Raw genomic sequence first — 23054 nt, forward strand, 5'->3', positions numbered from 1 at the left:
CTATTTAATTTCTTTCCTCTGTTCTCCTTTTCTCTACTCCTCTGCTCCCCTATACTCTGCTGCAGTGTGGTGGTCAGATAAACGGAGGAGACATTGTGGTTTTTGCTGCCAGGGCGGGTCATGGAAAATGCTGGCACCCTCATTGCTTTGTCTGCAGCATGTGTGAGGAGCTATTGGTGGATCTCATCTACTTCTACCAGGATGGCAAGATCTATTGCGGCCGGCACCATGCCGAGAGGCTGAAACCCCGCTGCTGTGCCTGTGATGAGGTGCGCCTGCCTGGGCCTGGAGCCCTTTGAGTTGGAAATGACTGAATGGTGCATGGCTCAGAGAGTTGGATGTGGTTAAAACTGGTCTGGAGAGAAAAGATGTTTCAGTATTCTTGCCATGTCCCTGAAAGTTTGTTTGTTTGCTAACGATAATGTGTGGCAAGCAGGTTCGAGATACCTGTAATAATATATTTGGCCATGGTTCCTGCACTAATAAAGTAAACAAACCTCACCAGACTTCAAAGTAAAATGTATTAGTTCACGTGTCCATTTATATTTAATATAGTTTTAGTTCAGACAAGTACAAGCCCTACTCTCATTCAAAATTCTTACTTAGTACAAGTACTGAAGTATTATTCTGTTACTAGTACTACTACTACTACTATTATACTGTAAATGACGTTATTAATTACAATAATGGAGTTAGTTTTAGGTTTTCACTTTTAAGGGGTCATATGGCAAAAGGTTAAGAACCAATGTGTTAGGGGTGTGTTTATTATTTTCATAATATTTGTGTTCAAATATTATGAAAATATATGATGGACTTTATGTAACATAAACATCAACAGCACCCAAGGTGATTTTACTTCCTTAAAAGAAGCAAACATTACAAGTCCCCCATGCAAATAGATGCAAAACTAGCTTAAAGCCAGTTAAAAGTTAAAAGGTTTACATGATTGCTTGATTTTGTGATTTCAATTCAGTTTCATGGAATAACTGCGTAGGATATCTGTGCTGATGAAAGTAATATCTGGGTCACGCAGATAATCTTTGCTGATGAATGCACCGAGGCAGAGGGCAGGCACTGGCACATGAAGCACTTTTGTTGCTACGAGTGTGAGACCACCCTCGGCGGCCAGCGCTACATCATGAAGGATGGACGACCACACTGCTGCAACTGCTTCGAGTCACTCTATGCAGAGTACTGTGACGCATGTGGAGAACACATAGGTACAGCACATTTCCTGCAGGGCCTTTTCTTTTCTTTTTACTGCTGCTCTAAGTCCTCTAACACATATGAACCGGGACCAAAACACATGGACGTGTTTTTCTTACGCTCGCATAGCATCATAAAAAGAAAAACCTCTGACAGCCGTTTATTGTAAGTGTGGGTGTTATCAGCTCTGTGAGCCTTGTGTGCCACAGCTGTGGAGAGGCGGAGCCAGTGCAGTGAGATGTGGATAGTTATTATCACCAGCTCCAGTAACAGTGAAAGAGTGTGTTACAGAGGATGCTCCCATGTTGTATCCAGATGGGAGCTGTGAAAGATGATTACTTCCCCTAGCCGGGGAGCAGCACTGGTGAAATGTATTTGTGCAATCTTACAAATCGAGTGATAAGGTATGGGCAAAGAATCACAAATGTCTTTTTACTCTATCTCAGCACTCTGAGCAAATCTGGCAAAAAAGAATTGAACCTACTGGCTAAAGTCAGTCTATGGCCTGTGTTCATTAGCAGCAGCCATTTAACAGCAGTGTTGGAGATAGCTGCCATCACATTACCATTTTTATGCAGTTAAAGTAAGACCCCTAGTGTATTTACTAATAAACTTGTTTCAGATATATGCCAAAATTCTGTATTTTTCCATCTTACCAAAGGCATTGACCAAGGCCAAATGACGTACGATGGGCAGCACTGGCACGCAACTGAGGAATGTTTTTGCTGTGCCCATTGCAAGCGCTCTCTGCTGGGCCGCCCCTTTCTGCCAAAGCAAGGGCAGATCTTCTGCTCACGTTCCTGCAGTGCTGGACAGGTAAGAGGATCAAAATTAGAACTAGAATTATATTTATTACCATTTTTAGGGCATTTTTAGTTAACTACCTACAGATTGTTCCCTGATTTTTATGATATCAGCTGAATAATTGTACAATATCTGTTTATTTTGACTCAACCAGGATCCAGATGAATCCGACTCCTCAGACTCTGCCTTCCAAAGCGCCCGTTCTCGTGAATCCCGCCACAGCACCAAGATTGGGAAAAAGGAGCGCAGGAATGCTGAGCAGGAGCGGCGCACTGCTGAGGCCCGCCAATCTGCTCCTCCACCCATGCCTGACCGCCTGTCTGCTGAAATTGATCCTCTGTCTGTTCAGATGGACCGTTTAAGCGTCTCATCTAGCCAGACCCCAAGCAGGACACCTAACCGTACGCCCAGCCGCACTCCGAGCCGTGCACCGAGCCTTAACCAGGTGTGGATGAGCCGGGATGAGCCTTATGTCCCAGCTGCCTATGAGGGCCCACAGCGGGACCCCTCTCCTAGCCCTACACCTATACATTTGCTGGGTCAGTGTAATCCCAGACAAGGCTACAATCCCAACACAAATGCTCATCCTACAGGCCAGAATCCTGCCAACCAGGGAAAGAGGCCTGATTCCTGGGGGAAGGAACAAGGCAATGCCAAGAGGACCCCCATGGCTGCTCTGAGGGGCCACTCCTTTAATGAAAACTGGATGCACCACAGCCAGGATGAGTTTAGGCCCAACAAGCTACGCACCCAGATGAGCTTCAATGAGATGTCTAGCCAGAACCAGGGCTTCTCTGACAAGAGGAGTACCAGCCTGCATGGATTCCAGAGAGATGGCAGACCCCCGCTGACCAGGAGGAACCCCATCAATGCCATGAGCTTCAATGAGCCCCTCACTCCTCTAGAACAGACCCCTCGTGGATCTGTGGACTCCCTCACCATGTCCAATGCTACAGGTATAGTGGTAAAAACAACATACTATAACAGAAGATGATGTACTTAGCAATTGATATGAAAATTTGACAAATGATTTTTGATTTCAACAGGTAACTCTTTGGATGGGGTCAGTAAGCGTCAGGAGCATTTGTCTAGGTTCTCCATGCCAGATCTAAGTAAGGATTCAGGTGTGAATGTGTCTGAAAAGAGCAACATGGGCACCCTCAGCTCCTCAGTCCAGTTCCACAGTACAGAATCACTATCCTCCTCTCGCCCCTACAACAACAACATGTATACTCCACTGAGAGTTGGCTACCCGCTGCAGTACTGGGATGGTCCACAGCCACTGGGGTTCGACAGCAAAAGTCGCGTTGGGGTGATGGGCAGCAGTGGAAACCTGCGCATGGCTCCCATGAGCGACAGAATGCCCCGCAGGCGCATAAACGGACAGGAACCCGTGTCCCAACAACAGCAGCCACAACCAAGACGCCGCAAACACCATCATGGGAACCATGGTAATGGGCTGCATCGTGGTGGTCGCCACCACAAACGCTCTCGCCGTTCTCGCTCTGACAACGCCTTGCACCTGGTGGCAGACAGGCCCGCTCAGATGGTGGAGCTGCCCTACCGCCGTGTTCAGGAGGATTATGATCGCTTCCCCTCTGGTCATGCTGCCCGGGAGTTGTATGGTCTGGACCCAGGTGGGTATAGACAGCAGTCCCACCGGCCATGCCCCCGCACCACTTCTGATCTCACGCTGCAAAATGCTGGTTGGCAACCTGTGGGGCTCGGTGGGCCTTGCTGGGGCGATGGTTACATGGAGGCTGCTGATCCCTGGTGCTCCAGCTGCTCCTCTTCCTCTGAGTCAGAGGGAGATGAGGGTTATTTCCTGGGTGAACCAATCCCTCGGCCAGTGCAGCTGTGCTACATCAACAACGAGGAGCTGCGCCATCGCTACAGCCCCTCTGGCATGGGGGGCCATCACGGACCTCTGCATGGACCGATTCATGGCCAACTGCACACTCGCCAGAGGAGGAAGAGCAAAAACTGCATAATTTCCTAGATATAGAGCAAAAAGATGGTGAGGGATGAGCAGGAGAGTGAAAGAGAGACAGAGAGAGAGGTAAGGATGTGGTTAAAGCAACAGAGGAGGAACAGAGGGAGTGGGAAGGTGAGAGTGAGACAGTTGACAGTGAGAATGAATAGAGTGTGCATGTGTGTGTGTGCTTTTGTGTGTTTTGAGGTTAAAGAGAGAAGAAGGCCTATTTTTTGTGCTTGTGAGCTTACACAACTCCACACTGGGTAGTGTTTGTGTACACCTACACAGAATGATCTAATCATGAGAGGAAGCTCAGCTGGCTTACACAACATAAATGTTTACAATGATGGAAACCAACTCTACTGATGGTCCTAGGAAGCACTGATGAATTCGACTACTAAATATACTGTGGTCAAGGTAAATAACATGATGTATGTGCGTGTCTGTGCGTGTGTCTATGTTACAGAGAGATTGAACATTTCCTTTACACTTTGAAAAGGGAAGTAACACTGGTCAACACTGCAGTGATCTGACTGTTCATGTCGCAGCTCAGTGATCCAAACCCTGGGCAGTAAAACTTACTCTTTGTGGACAAACCAGAAATTGTGTTGGGATAGTGAAAGCTACGTGCTAGATTCCAAGCTATGTTATTGTTTACCTCAGTGGAATCCAAATGCTGCTGGAATATAGTGTTGGCTCGCTAGCCCTGTTATCACCTTGTACAAATAGTCTGAACCTTGTGCTCTACATATCCGGCTCTCCATGCTTTACCAAGGACAGAGCGCCGGTCAGCCTCTGCTCCTTGACCATTCAGGCACAGTAACGTCAGGTATGGTCCTGTTTTCTCTTCTGCAACATGCTTTGTTTTTTGAAAGTTACCTATAGATGATTAAGAATAATAATAATAATAATGAATCAATGCTAACAATAATAATAATAATAATAATAATGCAAACAATAATTATAATAATATTAAAGAATAATACCTTTTAAATGTATATATAGTAATAAACTTAATAAAGTAATGGATGGAGTAATGTAAATGTTATGTACATATGGTCTTAAATATTTATATATTTTGTAACTAAAGAATCATTATTTGTATAACATGATGTAGAGATAGGGAGACTTGCATGTTAATTTGTTGTTGTTGTCTCATACTGAAAATAAAGTGTAATTTAGTGAACAACCATGACGTTGTATCTGTAAGTTGCATTGAATTATATATATATATATATATATATATATATATATATATATGCATTTTCCTAACCATGACATACAAAAACTTGTGCTGTGGAAAAGGTCTGCCACCCCTCAGGTCTGCCCACAGGTGCATTTGTTAATCTAGAGGATTATGCCAACAATTCACCTCCATGCAATTGGACTGCTTTCATTAGACCCATCATTCCTAGTAAAACAGCTGTTCGTAACTCAGGCTTTCTGTTTTAATTGGTAGTCTACAAGCCCAAGCTGAGATATCCCTGACGACATTGTTAGTTGTTTTGACAGGGTAAGCAGGACTCCTTACGATATGCACAGAACAGGACATTTTACAGTTGAAAAATAAACTTGGACGTCTGCCATGTTCTTGAATAATCTGAAACACAACTTCAGCATTGCTGGGCTAATTTATCAGCTTACAATTACACTGATATCAGTATTTGTGCAATAAGCCTCTATCAATCATGCACTGACAGAAATGTGAGAGTTCTCTTCTCTGAAGAATCAAACACAACGTGATGTCCCACTATTAAACAACACATGGACCTGTAATTTTTCTAACCCAATATAGTGCATTTCGAACAGTATCCATCAGTGTCTGGCATCAAAAACAATCTGCAGAGCTGTTAATTACAAAAGTTTTTCTCACCCAAAAATTAGGACATAAACCCTAAACATGTTGTGGCCTAGGCACCTATTGGCATGTGGATATATTTCCTGCTGTCCCCTGATTTTGGCTTGCCCTTCTACTAATGAATGAGTCAATGAGAAAATATTTTCAACACATATTTATTATGCTGTAGACAAAATGAAATTATCCAAAAGCAACGACAATAAATTAAGCATGTCAGACAGTCATCAAAAGGCATTTCCGACTTCTTCAGGGCATTTAAAGCAGGAGGACCAGCGTAATTTTTAATCATCACAGTGTCAAGCAAAAACAAAAAATGACAAGCGGTATCAAAGGTTCTTATCAAAAGCAGGAAAGGCACTTTGTTCAGGCAGCAGATTCAATGTACAAAATTACAAATGTCAAAAAAGGAAAGTTGGGAGTGTGTGTCTGATTAGTGCTCCTTGGAGTCATAGTCCTCTATAAATTTCTCCATGGCCTCAACACAGCGCTTACCGATATCCCTGAGGTTCTCCTGCAGCGAGGACTGGATGGGATGCTCCAGGGATGGATCCTTTTCTATAAGCATCTTTGCTACAAGGCCAAACATTTCACAGTCCTCATAGTACACCTGAAAGACAGGCATGGCCGCGGTTTTAGGATGGACAAGGCACGAGGAGTTGTAGGAAAACACACAAAGAGAAAATAAAATGGGAAGAGAGCTGAACAAATGAATTGAGTGAGAAGTCTTGTCATACATTTCCAGTTACCACTGAATGGATTAACAATCTGTGGAAATGTTCACATGCAAACTGTTCACAAGTATTGTGTGTGTCTGTATTTTTCTTTTTTTGTTCTATTATTATTATTATTTTTTTTTTTTTTTTGCATCAGCTACCTGTTACCACACTGCCTTTGCTCGCAGTGCCTCTATAATCCTGCAACCATGGAGATATGAAAAGCAAGGAGCCATTTTTTCCTTCAAGTGGGTGGAAACGCACACAGCATCTCCAGCACAAACACACAGTCGATGAGCAGAGCTTCATGTGATGTCTTTCACATTGAAGACAGCATTAAAGCATGTGTTGCAGCCTCTTGCGGTGCAGGTGAGCCAGGGTAAACAGTCAGACTTTACATTTTAGCACAATTAGCAAAATGAAAGAATAACACCATCCATCATGTCAAGTGATAAATAAGACCTTATTTGTCAGGCTGAGAAAAGGTAAATACAGTAATGACACTCAAGTTGCCTCGGGCTCAGCAAACAAATCTCTCTTTTTTTTCCTGTCTAATGTCTCCCAGCACTTTAGAAGATCTTTCCTCTGTCAGTCTTTCTCTAATCCTAGCTTCTCTTATCTCCCCTTTTCTTCTATCTATTTGTAACTATCCCCTCTCCCCTGGTGTGTGCGTGTGTCTGTGTGTGTAGTGACAGTCCTCTACCTCATCTATCTCTCTCCTCTTCTGTTGGATGGCTCTGTCTCGTGCCACCGTCTGGCTCACAGTTGAAGGGAGCTCCCCGTCTCTGCTCCTCTCCCTTTCTTTGCTTTTTGCCCCCCTGTGATCTCGCTCCCTGCTTTGGTTTCTGTCGCTCTGACAAATCTGCAAAAGAACACGAGACCAGAGTTGGACTGTAGTAATGAGACAGTTGGCTGAAACCATGGGTACAAACACTGATGATGACTGGGCTGCTAATGACTAGAAGATGACTAAAGTGAGGTTCCACATTTCGACTCGTAACAGAGGCATGAGGACTATACATCCAGAATTTGTTGTGACTGCACATGTATTCAGTGACACGCAAGTGTTCAATAAAAGGGCAAGATTGATGCGATTTTGGAATAATAAAAAAAAAACATTATGTGAGTTTCGTCATAAAACTGACTACTAAAAGCAGTGCAGCTGTAGCCTCCAGCACGCTATGTCTCTGGCCTCCCAAGGTAAAGACACAAACAAACTACTAAGCACGACATCACATAAACTGTGGGAGAAAGTGCCAGTTGTTACAGGAACCTACTAACTAGCTCTGCTCAGTTGGACCAAAAACTACAACCAAAAGAAAAAAGAAGAGTGAATTTGCCAGCAGACAACTTCAAGGAACCGTTTGTTTTAGAAGAGGATAACTTGCTTTGCTATTGGTCTGTTTCCTGAAGTGAATAAAACTTCAACAGCATCAGAAAAAAAAATCATAACTAATCTGATGAAAAATAAAAAGATTTTATTTGTTGTGTTAATCCTTGTAATAGCAGAGCTGTTAATCACTGATCTGTACCTCTAGGCAGCTCCTGGTTATCAACACAAACAAAAGGCTGATTAGAAAAATTCCTAAGCCTCTTTTCACTTTGGCTTCACTGCAGCAGTGCCCAGCAGTGATTCATCATGTGCTGCTCCTCTCCACACTGTGTTTAGGTCAGCCATCCATGCCATCATTTGATTTCAGCCTTTTCTGCTGCACCTGGACTGCCTGCATTATAGCTACATCAGTCTATGCTCTGAATTCACGTCTGATGAACAAACAAAAACACAGCTAATATGGATTTATATGTTTATTTTTAACATTACTAGTGAGGTTGGTGGAGTGGCTGGTTCGTTAATCAATAGAAAATCTATCAATAACTATTCTGATAATCTATTAAATCCTGTAGTTTTCTCAATGTTTAGTGCTTCTTACTATTTTAGACTATTATAAAGTGAATATCTTAGGGTTTTAGACTGTTAGTGGACAATATCTACTGATCATTTACTAAACAAGATATTGAGAAAATGATCAGCAGCTTAACTGATAATACAAATAACTATTTCTACCATGTTTTAGTGATGTTTTTAATTATTTTTTCCATTATGTTATTTTATAAGACATAAATAAACTATAAAAATTCACAGTTTAAAACATTTTATTTTTTGATATTAGTTTAAAAATGTGCTGATTGGCTTATTGTTGCAATTATAATTCACAGCAAAAACAGAAAAACAGCCATTTCATTCCAGTCTCTGTAACCTTTGAATGTTTTCATTTTTCCATTAGTGTAAACCGTCATAAATCATATTACAAGGCATTTAGGTTGCTGCACCAAATAGCATTAATATTTGTGATGGAAAAACAGGATTAAATCGTTTTAAGGAATGGATGGAACATTTTATTTATAACAAAACTGGAAAGCAGGGCAGGGTGCCTGCTTGTGAACTTACAGTGAACTGCATGTCCTTGTCTCTGCTGGAAGTGGACCTCGGTAAGAAAGGTCTAGAGGCTGGAAAACATGAACCACAAGGTCAACACCAACAAGAGTATGTATGTCTAAATGTCTAAAACAAAATGATTGATACACATTAGAAGGATCTCCATGCCTACAAGTCCCCTTATTGATCTTTACAGCCTCAAAATCATTCCCAATCATTTTTTTTAAAGTATCTGTGTCTAAATCAATATGACATCAAGCAAAATCCACTGATATTTGGGAAATGTGCCTCACAGCGTTGGACTGCAGCATTCCGACGTAAAGCTTAGCATAGCTTTGTTATGGTTCATTATATAGTGCTGGCTAGTCTCTCCCCTCTCTCTCCTTCTCTCATATACACACAAATCGGCGATGAGTCACCATCATCGCACCATCACTCAGGCACAAAAAAACCTGTTCCACACTCACACATACACAAGCACACACCTCCACAGTGCTGCAGTGTGCGCACAGCTACAGTGCCTGAGTGGAAAAGAAGATGAAAACATACAGTACCAACAGCTCAGGCATTTGACAACACACCATACCAAGTTACTCTACAGAACCAAATATCTGGAACATTCACGTATCATTATTGGTGCAAAAACCAATGTAAAATAGCCACGATAGAATAAAATCTCCCCAGTTTACTTCCAGGGATAATTTTAAAGTGCTATAACAGTACTGTATATAATAAATCTATAAGTGGCTAACTAAATTACACAGTTTACATGAGACAAACTGAGGTATACACTCTACAGTTTGACTATTATCAGTTTACTGGTGATATAATCCATGTATCGAGTCCAGAAAAAAAGGCTTCTAAGTGATCAGCATTATGTAACACTGATTTGTTGCGACCATAGTGCGACTACCTACTAATGACTAAATACTAAGATGAGCAAATATAAGTAATGCTAAGTGGCCATGAAAATGTTTGGTGAATGCCTCTGCTTGTTTATACTGCCACACAATGGTCATTTCCTGAAGTGCAGGAAGGCACTGTAAAGCTAGAGTACGCTTTGTAAATACAACATTAACATGTACAAATACATACAGTTGTAATTTAGAATATTTAGATTTTTGTTGGGACTGTATTAGAGGCGTGCGTGTGTTTGTAGAAGACATGTTTTCAGGCTGAAAATAAACTTATTGCACTGCGAACCACGTGTCCAAAAGTGTGTTCACACCCAAACATTACACTTATATTTGGTTGTTGAGCATCTTACTTCAAAACCATGGGGGTTCCCGTTATGTTTTGGAACTGGCTGCTTACAATATCCTATATTATTCTTCTAGAGTTATTTATGTAATTTAACATTGGTGTCTGTGCCAGCACACAGTCTACGTACAGTACTGACTAAGTTTGAATCAGTTATTAAGCATTTACTGAACATATGAAAATAAGTTGTAAAGGCTCAGCGGGACTAAAAGTGGCATTTTATCCATATTTGCAGAAACACTACATACTGGAGTTTTGTTTTGGAGGTGAACTTCCGTCAGCGCCCTCTCTTGGCTCATACCGCTCCTTCTCCTTCTCTCGTTCCCTCTCTCTCAGTGCGACATGGTGAACTTTGTGTGGGTGATCTCTCCGGTGGAAGTAACCCCGGGGGCTGAAGTGGTGGTATTTATGGTGGCCAAAGCCAGGTTTGAAGAATGAATGGTCATCCCTTGGAAACCTGCATCATTAAAAGAAGGGGAAAGCTTTCAGAGTAGTGTCAGTCATCCTCAGTGTTATTATCAGTACTTTGCATGTAACTCTACTCTACTTAGACAAGGAACGCAGTCTCACTGAGGTCGGTAGAATCGCCCCCCAAACTTCGGCTTGTATGTACTGGACAGCCAAGCCCTGGGCCTGGAAGGACTTCGCACTCTTCTGATCGGCCTCTTATCGTCCTGGGTTTATGGAATAAACCAGCTTAAAACGCTGTGATACGGTGATGTCAGTTTGAGACATGTCGTGACAACAGGACGTACCTGAGAGGGAGATGCCGAGCTGTCAGTGGGCCTCTTGTCAGCGGGCTCATCGCTTTGTTCTCTTTGCCGCGACGTGGAGCCCTGCACAGAGAAAACACCATGCTAATCACAGTCCAAACAATAACACAGCACAGCTAGTAGATGATATAATCAAAGTAGAAACAATTACACTTAAGGCTACAGGAAATTCTGGATGACATTTTTTTACTAGCTTCCATAATAAAATAATAATAGACAGAGACAGATTACATATGGAAATAACAGATAACGCTGAAACACTAGCACTGCAGACTTTTACAGAAGTGGAAGTTTTCAAACTGTAGCACTGGAGCAAATTTAATTTACTAGTACACCAGGTTGTTATACACAGTGTGTGCAGAGAGTGATAGTCATACACCACACACTTCCTGGATAACAACAGAGAAATATAAATAGCCATCCACACACTTCACACTACACAGTCTTGTGTTGAAATAAAATGCATTATAATAGCTTAGTTTCTTGGAGGTAAACAACTATTTAACGCTTTAAACATTTACCACAGTGTGTATATGTGTGTGTTTCTCCTCATTAGTGCCCTCATGTGATTTTACAATAAAACTTCTAACATATTCTGCGGCTCCATTAAAATATATTCCTGAATTTGTTTAATATCCATGAAATCACCCCAGGTTTCTGAAGGTGTCTCGTCCTGGACTTTTGCAAATGATCAGATCAGTTTCAAGTAATTGAAGACACATTGGGAAGGAGGCAGCTGAGCAGCGACAGGTGTCACTTTTTAACGTGTTTAGTCCGAGGACAGCTTTTTTACCTTGCTTTGCTGGGGGTCCTGCGGTCGTGCATGATCCATTTCTGCCCGACTGTGTGTTTTTCCTGATGACACACTGCTTCTTTATTTCTCCACAGAGTCCAACAGACCAGGAAGTGCTTTCCTCTCTATAGAAAGTGAAACTCAGTGTGTACCTGCGCGGCTCCTCACCTCGCTGACTGCACCGTGCCTGACAGTGCAGAGGTTTAAAGGTTTACCCTGTTGTAAAACAGCTTTTGTTGTCGACATATAAATCTAAAGGTGTCTGTGTTTAACGCAAAGAAAAACAACGCAACTTGTTTTCACTTCCTTTCCCCGGAGTGCGTGATCGAAAACCACGCAGGCGCAGTGCGCAGCATCTGCTGCTGTTTAGTTCACAGGTTTATTAGGAGCCACTGTTGACATCATGTCACCAAATGATGGCGCACTGTTGTCTGTTTCACACGAACTATGGCTGTCTTATTGTGATCTAACAAATGTGTTCACGAATCGTACGAACAGCAACATACAGCTCACGGTGTGGTCTTCACTGGGACATGCGCCTGTATGTATTCAGATCACATGTTCAGCCGAAATATGAATAGAATAAAATAAATCTGTGCACAGCACGAACATCTGCTAGAAGTACAAGCTGAGACCATTATATATTGACAAGTGCGTCTCTCTCCACCCACTGTCTCCACCCATCTCATGTCTTCCTGCCTGGAGAGAGACAGAGACAGAGAGAGAGACAGAGACAGAGACAGAGAGGGAGTCATTATAACCAGACCACTTTAAAATGAGTTGGAGCAGTGTTGTCTCTCTTCAGACCTTTCCTTAGAGACCTCTTCACAAAGGTAATCCAGAAACATAAATTAAGTTCTCCAGCTGCCGGGACTCTATTTTGTCCTTCTGCTGTTAGTATTTAGGGTGGAGAACTGGTTGGAGCAGTTTTTTTTTTTTTCTTCTGTTTGGATCAATGTCACTGTTTGTCTTGTGTCAGTGTTTGGCTGTTCTTGCCACATAGCTTATACCTTTATATTATAATGAGGTCAAATGTTGAAGTATATTTTTATCAGGAAGAATATTTTCTCTTAGTCTGGTAAAGTAAGACTGCTGAGTGCCTAACGCCTTTACAGTTGTGTGTGTGTATAAAGTATTTTCTCTAGTGTCACGTGCCTCTGTAAGTAGGTAAAACTCATTGCACAAGTAGATAAGGGCAAAACAAGTGGCCCACACTGATTGTCTCAGCTCTTCAGCTTCGGTTTGCTCCAGAACTTCTCCTCCGATCATTTCTTTTTTTTTTAAAAAGAAGTTGACTTTATGAGACAGGATTTGGTATCTTTTTTTACAGTATCACCACTGATTTCGTTCTACCTGGACTCCACATTTAAAGTACAAGGTTCACTGCAAGAAAAGATATGAGGTAAGGATGACAACATTACTCCTAGTATCCTGAGAATATGCCTAAAGAACAAGGCTGATTAAATTTAATATTCGTTTGTAAGTAACAACATCTGTGAAAACACATGGTCTATGTGATTTCTACTAAGGAGTGATTTTGTTAGGGATTGTTTTCAGCTACAAAGTTGGTGCACTTGTATATAATAAGTGTATAAGAGAAGGAAAATACAAAATATCATCACACTTATCATCACTGAGGGCTCTACGTAATATGAAGTTGTTTTACAGGGTACAAACTTTCTCAAGAACACAAATTCTACAGGAGTTTGACTCTCGGTGCCAGGCACTTTCTGCTAATGACAACAGGGGCTTTAAACAGGAGTTCGAGGTAACTGGTAAACTGAGAAATTGAACTTGGATTAGATTTATGATTGGTGAAGCTAGATGTGTCCGTCACATGTGCTAATGCTCTCTGAAGGAACTGAACGACGTTGGCAAAGACCTTCCCACCAGAGCGGGGGACTCAGAGGTCAACAGATTAAAGAACAGATACCCATCCATCGTGCCATGTAGGTGCAAAACATTTCCCAGGACTATTTCAATTATGTGTCCGTGCATATATGGAATTTTGTCTGCTTTCTATTTCTTGACCACATCTGGTTATAGATGACCACTGTCGAGTGAGACTGTCCGTTCAGAACTTCAATGCACACAGCGACTACATCAACGCAAATTTTGTGCCTGTAAGAACAATTCACCTCTCCAAATAAATGTATTTTGTTATTTTTATTAACTGTCTGTCACTATATTCGTCCACATTTGGTAATGAGCATGCGTATGTGTGTGTGTGAACTCAGGGTGGACATTCTGAAAGAGACTTCATCTGCACCCAGGGTCCTTTGCACAACACCATGGCCGACTTCTGGAGAATGGTGTGGGAGCAAAACGTCAAAATAATCGTCATGGTGACACCGCTGAGACACAAGGATGTCGTAAGGAAAATCTGTGATGACATGTGTGCCTGTGCATGTTCATTTCTATGTTCCTCTAACCTTTCTAGTTCTACATTATCAGACTTATTCTGAAATCTGCCTTCACACTAGTAGCTGGTAATGAAAGGATTAGTACCACTCTCATTAATGTAAAGTCAGTATGAAGCTACTGCCAGCTGCCAGTTACCTTTACCCACTATAGGGTATGAGTCATGTGATTTGAACCTGTCATCCCAAAAAGATGAGCGCTTTAGTCAACAGTGACAAAAACGAAAGTGACAAAACCTGTAAGCAGCAACAGGAAATATGACTCTTGTACATTTCCCTAGAATTTGAAACTATTTCTTACACATGCAAACTAAAGGTAACTGTTCCTTATTTGTGTCTGTACAGGTGCTGTGTGAAAAGTATTGGCCTCTGGACCGAGGGACGGTTTACCACGGACTGATCCAAGTGACAACAGTGACCCGTAAACAAGGTCCAGATTATTTTATCACCACTATCAGCCTCAGACAGGTGAGAGAAAAATACACCTTCCCCTTTGGGTCCTGCAAACTGCTGCTGTTAAATTTTGTGTGTCCTGACCGTACCAGTAATCCATCAAAGAAGACTTGTGTGGTTTGGTTCCAGTAAAGTGTTTGTGTGTGTTTCAGAGAGACTGTCCAACAGACAGGATAATCACCCACTACTACTACCCCTCCTGGCCAGACCAGGGTGTTCCTAAGGACTCACTGTCTCTATGTGCCTTCACAGACCATGTGAGGCAACATTTGACAACCATTCCTGCCCTGGGGCCAGCTGTGGTGCATTGCAGGTCTGACTTCTGACTTTCTCCTTCAGGAAACCCATTACTTGCTAATGAAAAAAACCCTTATGGCAGTAAAACTGTAGTTTTCACATCAGTCAGCCTGTGCATAACACAGTGGTAAAATTAAGTCCTCTGTTTATGTGTTTCAGCGCAGGTATTGGGAGGTCTGGATCATTTGTGGCATTGCTGTGGCTGATGCAGTTGTGTGCGAGAGGTATCCGGCCAGAAGTTAGGGCCGCTGTGGAGGACCTACGATTACATCGAATGTGGATGGTCCAGACACTGGTTAGTCAGCACCAACGCCCATCTGCACTGGTGGAAGATATATTAATATCCTTTACATCATTAACAGAGAACGATGTTCATTCAAAATTGTATCATATTAAAAGTACAAAAACTAGCAGCAACAAAATCGACTGTATCAAAAGCATTTGTTTTGCCAAATGGTATCTTTCCAAATTTCCTTTTGGAATCAACCTCAATACCAATTAAATAATATCTGAGCAACACACTACAACCTCATGTTTTAGAAGCAGATCTATTAAATATAATAAACGGTACCTGTTAGTGTGAGCAAATGTAAAGTTTTATAATGTAATGATTAAATGTTATTTTAGAGTACATCCTTAAGAAATATGCAGTAGCATGCTCATTCATCTATTTGACATATGCTTATTCACTTTCTTTTGGAGAGTTTGTGTTTGTGTGTTTTGGAGCACATTCCAGTTTAGACTGCAATAAGTATATTTAAACACATACCTGTAATTCACTTATTTACATACATTCCATTGCTTTCTATGACACACATAAATCTGCCTTCTCCCTGCTCATTAATATTATGTCCTCTGCTAGTTTTCCCCCAATAAAAGATGGATTATCTTTATTAACTGCTCGATCCTTTGTGTGCATTCAGGAACAGTACATATTGGTACATCGATGTCTGCTACACTGGCTCGGTGGAGGAACAGGAGGAAGCTCAACAAGGTGAGAATATGGAAATAAGCTGCCAGAGAGCACAAACACACGCTGAGCTCAACTTCAGGACAGGCAGCATATTATTAGTCACTGTAATATATAAGGACATTTTTAATTATGTGTCTTCTCTTTCCCAGCTGTCTACAGACTCAGAGGGGCAGTTCAAAAGTGAACCATCGCGGTAAAGATCGACGGGGAGACCGATCAGGGAGGAGGAGACATCACCAGCACAGAGCAGTTCCTCTACCAGACCCACCACAGAACACTATACAGCAGATTTTACACCCTGGGAACCTACTGAGGAGGTTACTGCCCTCCTCGTCACTCTTTAACCCAGGCTCACACCCCTCCTAACTTCACGTACTGTTACATACGAAGGTACGAGCAAGACATTGGGGTAAAAATAAAACAAACCCTGAAAATGCCCTCTTGCACTACAACTGAGCGAAAGGGTAAAGACTGCATTAATAATGTCTTACAGCTGTGTATGCAGTAAAGTGACAGGCCCTGCAGGCAGAAAACTGGGCTGACAACATGCAGTCAAATGGTAAAGAACCACAGACGCAGCAGATCGCATTGTTACAAGCAAAACTAAAATCAAGGAAGCTGCCTGCTATTCAGGTCAAACCTGTTCTTCTGTGAATTGGTATTCATGAGAACACTTTGAAGCTGCTATTTGTGCATGCAGTTTTAGACTAATAGGACACATCAGGGTCAGGTCAACAACAACCAAAGAAAAAGCATCGAATGTGTGTAGCTACCAAAATGTTTGGACAGTTCGTGGTTTTTTTTGTAAGTTTACTTGCCTCCATTACTGATAAAGTGACGTTGTGAGATGACTTTTATTTAAGAAAATCATTGTGCATCAATTTATATCACACAATGCAATACTATGAATACGTAAGGATGCTTGTGTAGGATTGATACCAGACTTGCTATAAAAGCAGACACATGGAATAGTGGCTGTACAAAAAAGGTCATGTTTCAAAAACACACAGGCACTGCCATTCTCCTTGGATGTCTGATACTCATTTACAGTACATGAAGGAGCTATGATATTGTTCATTATACAACATTAAGTCTTTCATCTGTCATGTAATAAACATGTATAAGAGACCCCACTTCAGGTCAGTCTTGGATTTGGGGGTGTACAGAGGAGACAAAAGAGGATCCAGCGGCATGCAGCATCCTTCACCCTTCCTCTGCCACAACTCCACCATGTGGCAAGCTCTGGTAGCTGCAGCTTGAGTGGTAATCAAGTCCATAAATGCATTTAAGTCCTGATGGGATTCAGTGCTGCTGAGCTAGTCCAAAAAGAGGCACCACAGCCCAAGCAGCATTCATTTAGATGCGAGTCATCTCCAGATTTTAGTGTGTCCACACAACTCAACACAGACAAGAGTGAAATGCAAAGAAACGGAGAGTTCACACAAGCTGAAAATGAGCTTTTAGCCTATGTTTGGCTATTTAATACAGTCTTAATACCACTGAGGTATTCACTGTGAGACTTAACAGTGACCAAGGCAGATGAGGGAAGGTACAGCAACAAAGAGGGCTGTCTAAGAAAAGCAGCATAGCACAGGCCAACCCCCTTTGAAAATATATATGAAGTATTTTACAGGTTACAACAAATCGAAAAAGAAAATTAACAGTTGTTCCAGACTATTGGTTAGAGAACCAACAGTTAAAATTTAAATTAGAGTTCAGGTCCAATAAAAAGATTAGACACTACATCCTTTGGCCAAAAAAAACAAACAAAAATACTAAGATTGCCTCAGTGAGACAAATTATTATCTGTATCCGTTCTATGTGTATGTACAGTCCACGTGTGTAAGATATGCTGACACATAATGAATATAAACATATACATGCCACCCTTGAAGACCACAAAAGGGTGTCAGAGAATAGAAGACTACTGATAATAAGCGATCAAAGGCTGGGTGAAGAGAAAGAGAAGGAGTCTAGTCCATTTGTCGTTCTCCTCCATTCAAACTAGTGCACGCTCTCTGACATGTTAATGGCTTCCTGGATTTCACGGACGACGAGGATGCGGGCAAGCATCTGCTCCAGCTGTTCTTTTGGGATTGGCTGAGTTGAGTACCAGATGGGGCTGTTCGGAGCCACCACAGGCTCAGGAGTCAAGTAGAAAGTGTCGTTGCGACCTTTAGCAGTCTGCGGACTGACAGAGAGACACGGTGTGAGAAAACAGTTTTAGGATACGTTCATTACTATATGTTCATTAGGCATGTTTGACTTTTTTTGTCTTATCACTACAAGTTTGATAAGCTTCTAGGAGAGATGCAATGTGCAATAAGATACACAATGTTCTATGTCAAAACACAAATCACAGTGACAGAGGCTGTTCCATCCAGTTCTATTGCAATTGATAAAACAATGAAAAGTAAGATTAAATAAGCATGGTTACAGCATGAATAACAGTAATAGAGGGTTTGTTACTTAGAACACTTCAAACTGTGGTTTATTCTCACTGGAACAAGGTGTCTTTAATTTTGAGTGAATTGAGATTTTTTTTTTGTTGTTGCTGCAATTTTCACTTGCTCACTCCATTGCACTGAAGAACAGGCTGCGACAAGCATCACATTTTTCACAAAAGCTGCTGCAAATTCTGCCATTTTTCCAGGTCTGCCAAATCCTGGGGTAGTGAAAAGAATCCTCCAAAATTTCAATCACTCAACTTTCTTTAACTTTATATTTACCATTTGAAGAGGTAGAAATCATAGAGTTTGATAGGGCATCGAAGCGGGTTGTCTGGGTCCTCCAGCTGCTCCGAGTACATGTCATCTGTCACTAAACAAGATAAATATTTATAAACATGTATTATCATATCAAAATAGGGGATATTATAGCAAATCAGATTGAGATATCCTCTTACCTTTCTGTCCTATGAATCTCTCTGTTGACTTTAGGTATCGGATGCTGGTGCTCTTGTCTTTGGGGTTATTGGGACTCTTTCTGGTGTGTCTAAGCACCTTGGAAAAGGCCACTTTTAGATGCTGATCCACTGTTTTCAGGTGAAAGTACCTGTTAAACATATGGGAGCAAAAAGATGATGAAGGATAACAACAGCAGTGTAGTTTATAGCATAGGTTAGTATTTTGCTAATACGTTGGGGTTTAAAGTTATTTGTGTTGTAGATTTGAGGTACAGAAGTGTGTTTATTAAGAAATAAGAAAAATAATATATAAGATGCATGAAGAAAAAACCAGACACAGGAGCACGGATCAACTCACTTTGTATTGAAGAACATTAGAGTTGTGAGCAGTGTTGAGGGTGAATGAGCTCCTAGCTGTTTACATTCCCACAGCATTTCCTCTGTCACATGACTGGGGATAACATAACCTGATTGGAAAGGTAAAGAGCAAATTATGAAGACAGTTTACAAAAGTGGGCAAGCAACACAGTGTTTAATAGTTACAAAGAAACAAATCACCACTAATCTGTACAAAACTATTCTACCATACTCCATAGTTCTAGTAAGACAGCAGTGTTTAAATAAAGTATTGTTTATCTATCTAAATTTTAAGGCCTTTAAATTTGCCACTATCACACATTTAATGTCTGAGCCACTGAGTGATGCCAACAACTAACAGCAGCCAGAAGATTCAGTTTAAAAAGTTCAAGACAAAAAAAGAATATACATAACCAGACATAGACACATACATAGAGAGAGAGAGACAGATGTACAGAGGAAAACGTTCTATGAGGAGCAACTTTTGTTCTCACCTAGCGGATGAATGGATGGCTTCCAAGGTTCCAGGATCTGGTGCAGGCTCTGAGCAAAACGCGTGTAGTACTGATCTGAGAAAACGTCATCCACACGACCATTATCAAAGAGATACTGCCGGAAAGTAAATGGACAAAGAAAGATGCACTGAATAAGTGGCTCAACATTACAATAATGCATCAACAGAGATAAAATGGATAGTGAACCGAGAGTGTGTTTTGTGCACAGTGCACTTACTTTTTGTATGCATAGAAATACATAGTAGAGAACATCTGCCTCATAAGACTCCCCTTCCATCCCCCGAGCCTCTGTTGTCATCAAAGACAGACCCATGCAGAGCTCAGCAACTGCACACGACACCAAGTCCTCCTGGAAACGCAGTGCCTGGCGTCCTAACACACACACATATCAGTAGTTGGGTTAAGAGATGATGACAGGAAGCATGCATGGAAATGCAAATGTATATCAACAACAAAATATTATTACTATAATAAATATCTATGTACTCACGGCCAATTGGGGCCAGTTTATTTTTGTCCGATTTTTCCAACTCTGCATTTTTTCGTTGAGCCCAAATCCGCCAAACATCTAGCCCCTCTTCTGGTTTCAGTGTGGCAGGCAGCAGCAGCTCCTGCACCTGAACCTGCTGTTGGCCTTGGCCATCTACCTCTGCTACTACTGTCTGACCCTGCACATACACAAATACCAACACTGTTGCAGCATGCAATAAAGACAAACATATCTACGTGTATCTGGTCAAGTTAAAATACCAACCAACAGTTCAATATGTGTGGAGGTACCTGTAACTGCTGGCCGTCCTGCCCTGTCAGCCCCTGTGTGTGCAGCACTTGCTGCTGCGGGTCCCAGATAAGGGACTGTGTGGCGTTGGAGTAGCCTTGTACTGCTACTGGGATGTGGATGTTTCCATTCATCAGCTGCGCAGGGAACAATGTGTTTGCAGCCAGTGTGTGCACCACTTCTTCCTGACCTCCCATTGCTCCAGAGCTTGTTATGCTGGAAACAGCCTGTGCTGTCTGACTTTGACTGGCAGGGATTTTCAGCTTGTCATTTTCAACAGTAACTTGTGTTGGCATTGTGGTCATTGTTGTAGTGTTTGCTCCAGCAACCTGCACTGTTCCATAAGCCTCCTGGGGGATGGCAATGTGTGTGACCTGCTCACGGCCTCCGGACCCAGCAGGAGCAGAATATACAGGGATGGTCCAAGTCTCCCCTGTGGGACTGGTGATAGTGCCTGTAGCACTGTAAAGGTGGGAGCTGTCCACAGTTAGGAGGTCTGGCCGTAGAGACACATAACTTTGCTGCTGACCCTGTCCCTGGGGGATAGCCAGAACTGTGGCTACCTGCTGACCAGGCAAAGCATAGGACACAGTGATGGGCATGTCCACCTTACGCTTCTTTGCTGGCTGGAGGACACCTGCTCCCTGGGATGTGGCAACTGTGGCTCCCAATACCCTCCTCTCTGCACTGTCCTGCTGCTGGGTGGGAGAGAGGGCACCCACTGTCTGTATCTGAATCTGTTGCCCTCCTGCAACAGCTGCCACCAACTGGGCTTGTAGCTAAAAACACATGAGAGGAAGATGAGAATTAAATTCAAATTCTGTCAGAAAACCACAATCACAACATCCATGTGAGCTTATGCATACCTGCTGGTGCTGTTCCTCAGTGAGTTCCCCAGGCTGAATCAGCTGTGCAGTAGTCACACCCTGAAGCTGTTGATGTGAGCCAGAGGGAACTTGGAGGACCTGTCCCAGCATCTGACCTTGCTGTTGGCCCTGGATCTGCACCTGAAAATAGTCATAACCAGCCATAATTGAGGTGAAACAAATCAAGATTTGTTCTTTATTAAATTAGATTAAATACAAATGTGTAACGAAAGTTCGAACCTGCACTATCTGTTGTTCTGTACTCTGCTGTACAGGTTGTTGCTGAGATGTTGACTCCTGAATCTGTTGCTGCTGTGGCTGCACCTGCACCTGCACCTGTGTCAGAAGACATCTGTCAGAGAGCTTCATTTCAAGGGCCAAGTACTTTAACAAATTACTGTATAAACACCTAGTTCACCGATTTACCGGGCAAGCCAGTTCCAACAGTGATCCTGCCACCTCTGTGCTGTCTGTGTAGATACAGTTGGCCTCTTGTTGGTAGACCATAGTAGTGGTGGTGGTCGTAGCATCTCCAGTTTGCTGGTTGAACTCCTGCAGAGCATCCGGACCCTTGTTGGCCAAGGACTCCAGGAACTCCTTCATGCGGTGCTGAGGGATGCTTCGAGCTTTCTGCCTCACCAGCTCCTCATAGGAGCTTGCACCATCAAGGGAGTTATTCATTGTTGCTTACAAGGCCCTCTTCTGCAGGGGGAACCTGATAAAAAGGTGACTCTTTATTTAATTGTCCATGGAAAACACTGCACTAACTCTGACAATGTGCATTGCAAAAACAAGAAAATAACAAATTGAATAAAAGAAAAATATTGAATCTAAAAAGCATGCGCTGAAATCATTGGAGTGTTTACAAACTGACCTACGCCTCACTGTCCAGTTGCAATACAGACTGATGGTAATACGAAAGGGTTAATCTAGCTGAGTGTATACGAGCTGGGACAAAAGCGCGGTCACTTTCCAAATCCGATGCAGTATTCAAAGCGGCGATAGAAGGTGCTGCATAATGAAAACCATCACACCTCGAAGCTACACTATTGTGTATATGTTTCAATAGGTCTATACCAGCAAATCCAACCGCTGATTACACAACAAGCTAAGTTAGCCAGGTAGCTACACGGCTAACTAGGGGCGCGTTGTTTGCAAATAAGATCCAGCCACTGTTGTTTATAGCTAATTTAATCATGCCGCCATATCCGTCACCGACAGCATAATAACGCATCAGATGGCACATAATGATCACGAAACAACAGATGTTCTGGTAGCTCTCTTGTGTCAGTAACGTTACACCGACTGTGTTTTTCAGGTAGCTCCAGTGCTAGCAGGCTAACGTTAGCAGGCGCGTTAGCTACCTCTCTTCCTCAACCGGGCCGAGGATCGAGCCGCCCACAAGCGATTCTCTGTCTTTGAAAGACCGCTCCTCTTCTACCACGCAGGTGATCCAAGTGCTACTGTGGTTTTCTTGTGATGGCTTTGTCTTTTGTTTTTCGTGATTTTCGTTAGACGGCTAGCTGTAGTTTTTTTTTCCGAACCACTCATATTGCGCTGGGCGCCATCTTACAACAGTTCCCTCAGACCAATGAGCAAGCGATTTGTAACTCCACCGCGCTATCGCGGGATGTCCGCCACATAGTATCGCGGGAATTGACACTCAGACGA

At 42.4% G+C, this 23054-nt stretch overlaps 4 protein-coding genes across 4 annotated transcripts in view; 2 read left to right on the forward strand and 2 right to left on the reverse strand.

Annotated features, from left to right (window-relative positions):
- The window catches only part of LOC113166887 (prickle-like protein 2), a 35334-nt gene extending 30409 nt beyond the window's left edge, over positions 1-4925 (forward strand). Inside the window, exons 5-9 of the mRNA XM_026367086.1 lie at positions 66-269; positions 1034-1220; positions 1868-2022; positions 2165-2966; positions 3057-4925. Of these exons, the coding sequence (XP_026222871.1) occupies positions 66-269; positions 1034-1220; positions 1868-2022; positions 2165-2966; positions 3057-4009 (2301 nt within the window). The 3' untranslated portion in view covers positions 4010-4925. The remainder of the gene's footprint in view (positions 1-65; positions 270-1033; positions 1221-1867; positions 2023-2164; positions 2967-3056) is intronic.
- Positions 4926-5982: 1057 nt separating this feature from the next.
- LOC113167088 (periphilin-1) lies at positions 5983-12175 on the reverse strand. The gene is made up of 7 exons (XM_026367474.1): positions 11820-12175; positions 11009-11089; positions 10824-10927; positions 10502-10710; positions 9006-9064; positions 7260-7418; positions 5983-6450 (listed from the first exon to the last, which is right to left on the reverse strand). Exons 1-7 carry the CDS (start codon positions 11856-11858, stop codon positions 6274-6276), a joined length of 828 nt encoding a protein of 275 aa, XP_026223259.1. The 5' UTR covers positions 11859-12175; the 3' UTR covers positions 5983-6273.
- Positions 12176-12517: 342 nt separating this feature from the next.
- LOC113167087 (receptor-type tyrosine-protein phosphatase V-like) lies at positions 12518-17725 on the forward strand. The gene is made up of 11 exons (XM_026367473.1): positions 12518-12652; positions 13150-13221; positions 13488-13587; positions 13678-13768; positions 13866-13942; positions 14057-14191; positions 14585-14707; positions 14845-15005; positions 15149-15284; positions 15913-15983; positions 16112-17725. Exons 2-11 carry the CDS (start codon positions 13217-13219, stop codon positions 16326-16328), a joined length of 1116 nt encoding a protein of 371 aa, XP_026223258.1. The 5' UTR covers positions 12518-12652; positions 13150-13216; the 3' UTR covers positions 16329-17725.
- Positions 16798-22987, reverse strand: LOC113167086 (glutamine-rich protein 1-like). Its single transcript, XM_026367472.1, has 12 exons — positions 22748-22987; positions 21810-22098; positions 21624-21719; positions 21384-21524; positions 20520-21296; positions 20230-20407; positions 19957-20111; positions 19719-19833; positions 19226-19334; positions 18868-19016; positions 18692-18782; positions 16798-18153 (listed from the first exon to the last, which is right to left on the reverse strand). Exons 2-12 carry the CDS (start codon positions 22062-22064, stop codon positions 17967-17969), a joined length of 2253 nt encoding a protein of 750 aa, XP_026223257.1. The 5' UTR covers positions 22065-22098; positions 22748-22987; the 3' UTR covers positions 16798-17966.
- Positions 22988-23054: the final 67 nt, after the last annotated feature.

This window comes from Anabas testudineus, chromosome 7 (genome assembly GCF_900324465.2).
Source record: "Anabas testudineus chromosome 7, fAnaTes1.2, whole genome shotgun sequence".
NCBI lineage: Eukaryota > Metazoa > Chordata > Actinopteri > Anabantiformes > Anabantidae > Anabas > Anabas testudineus.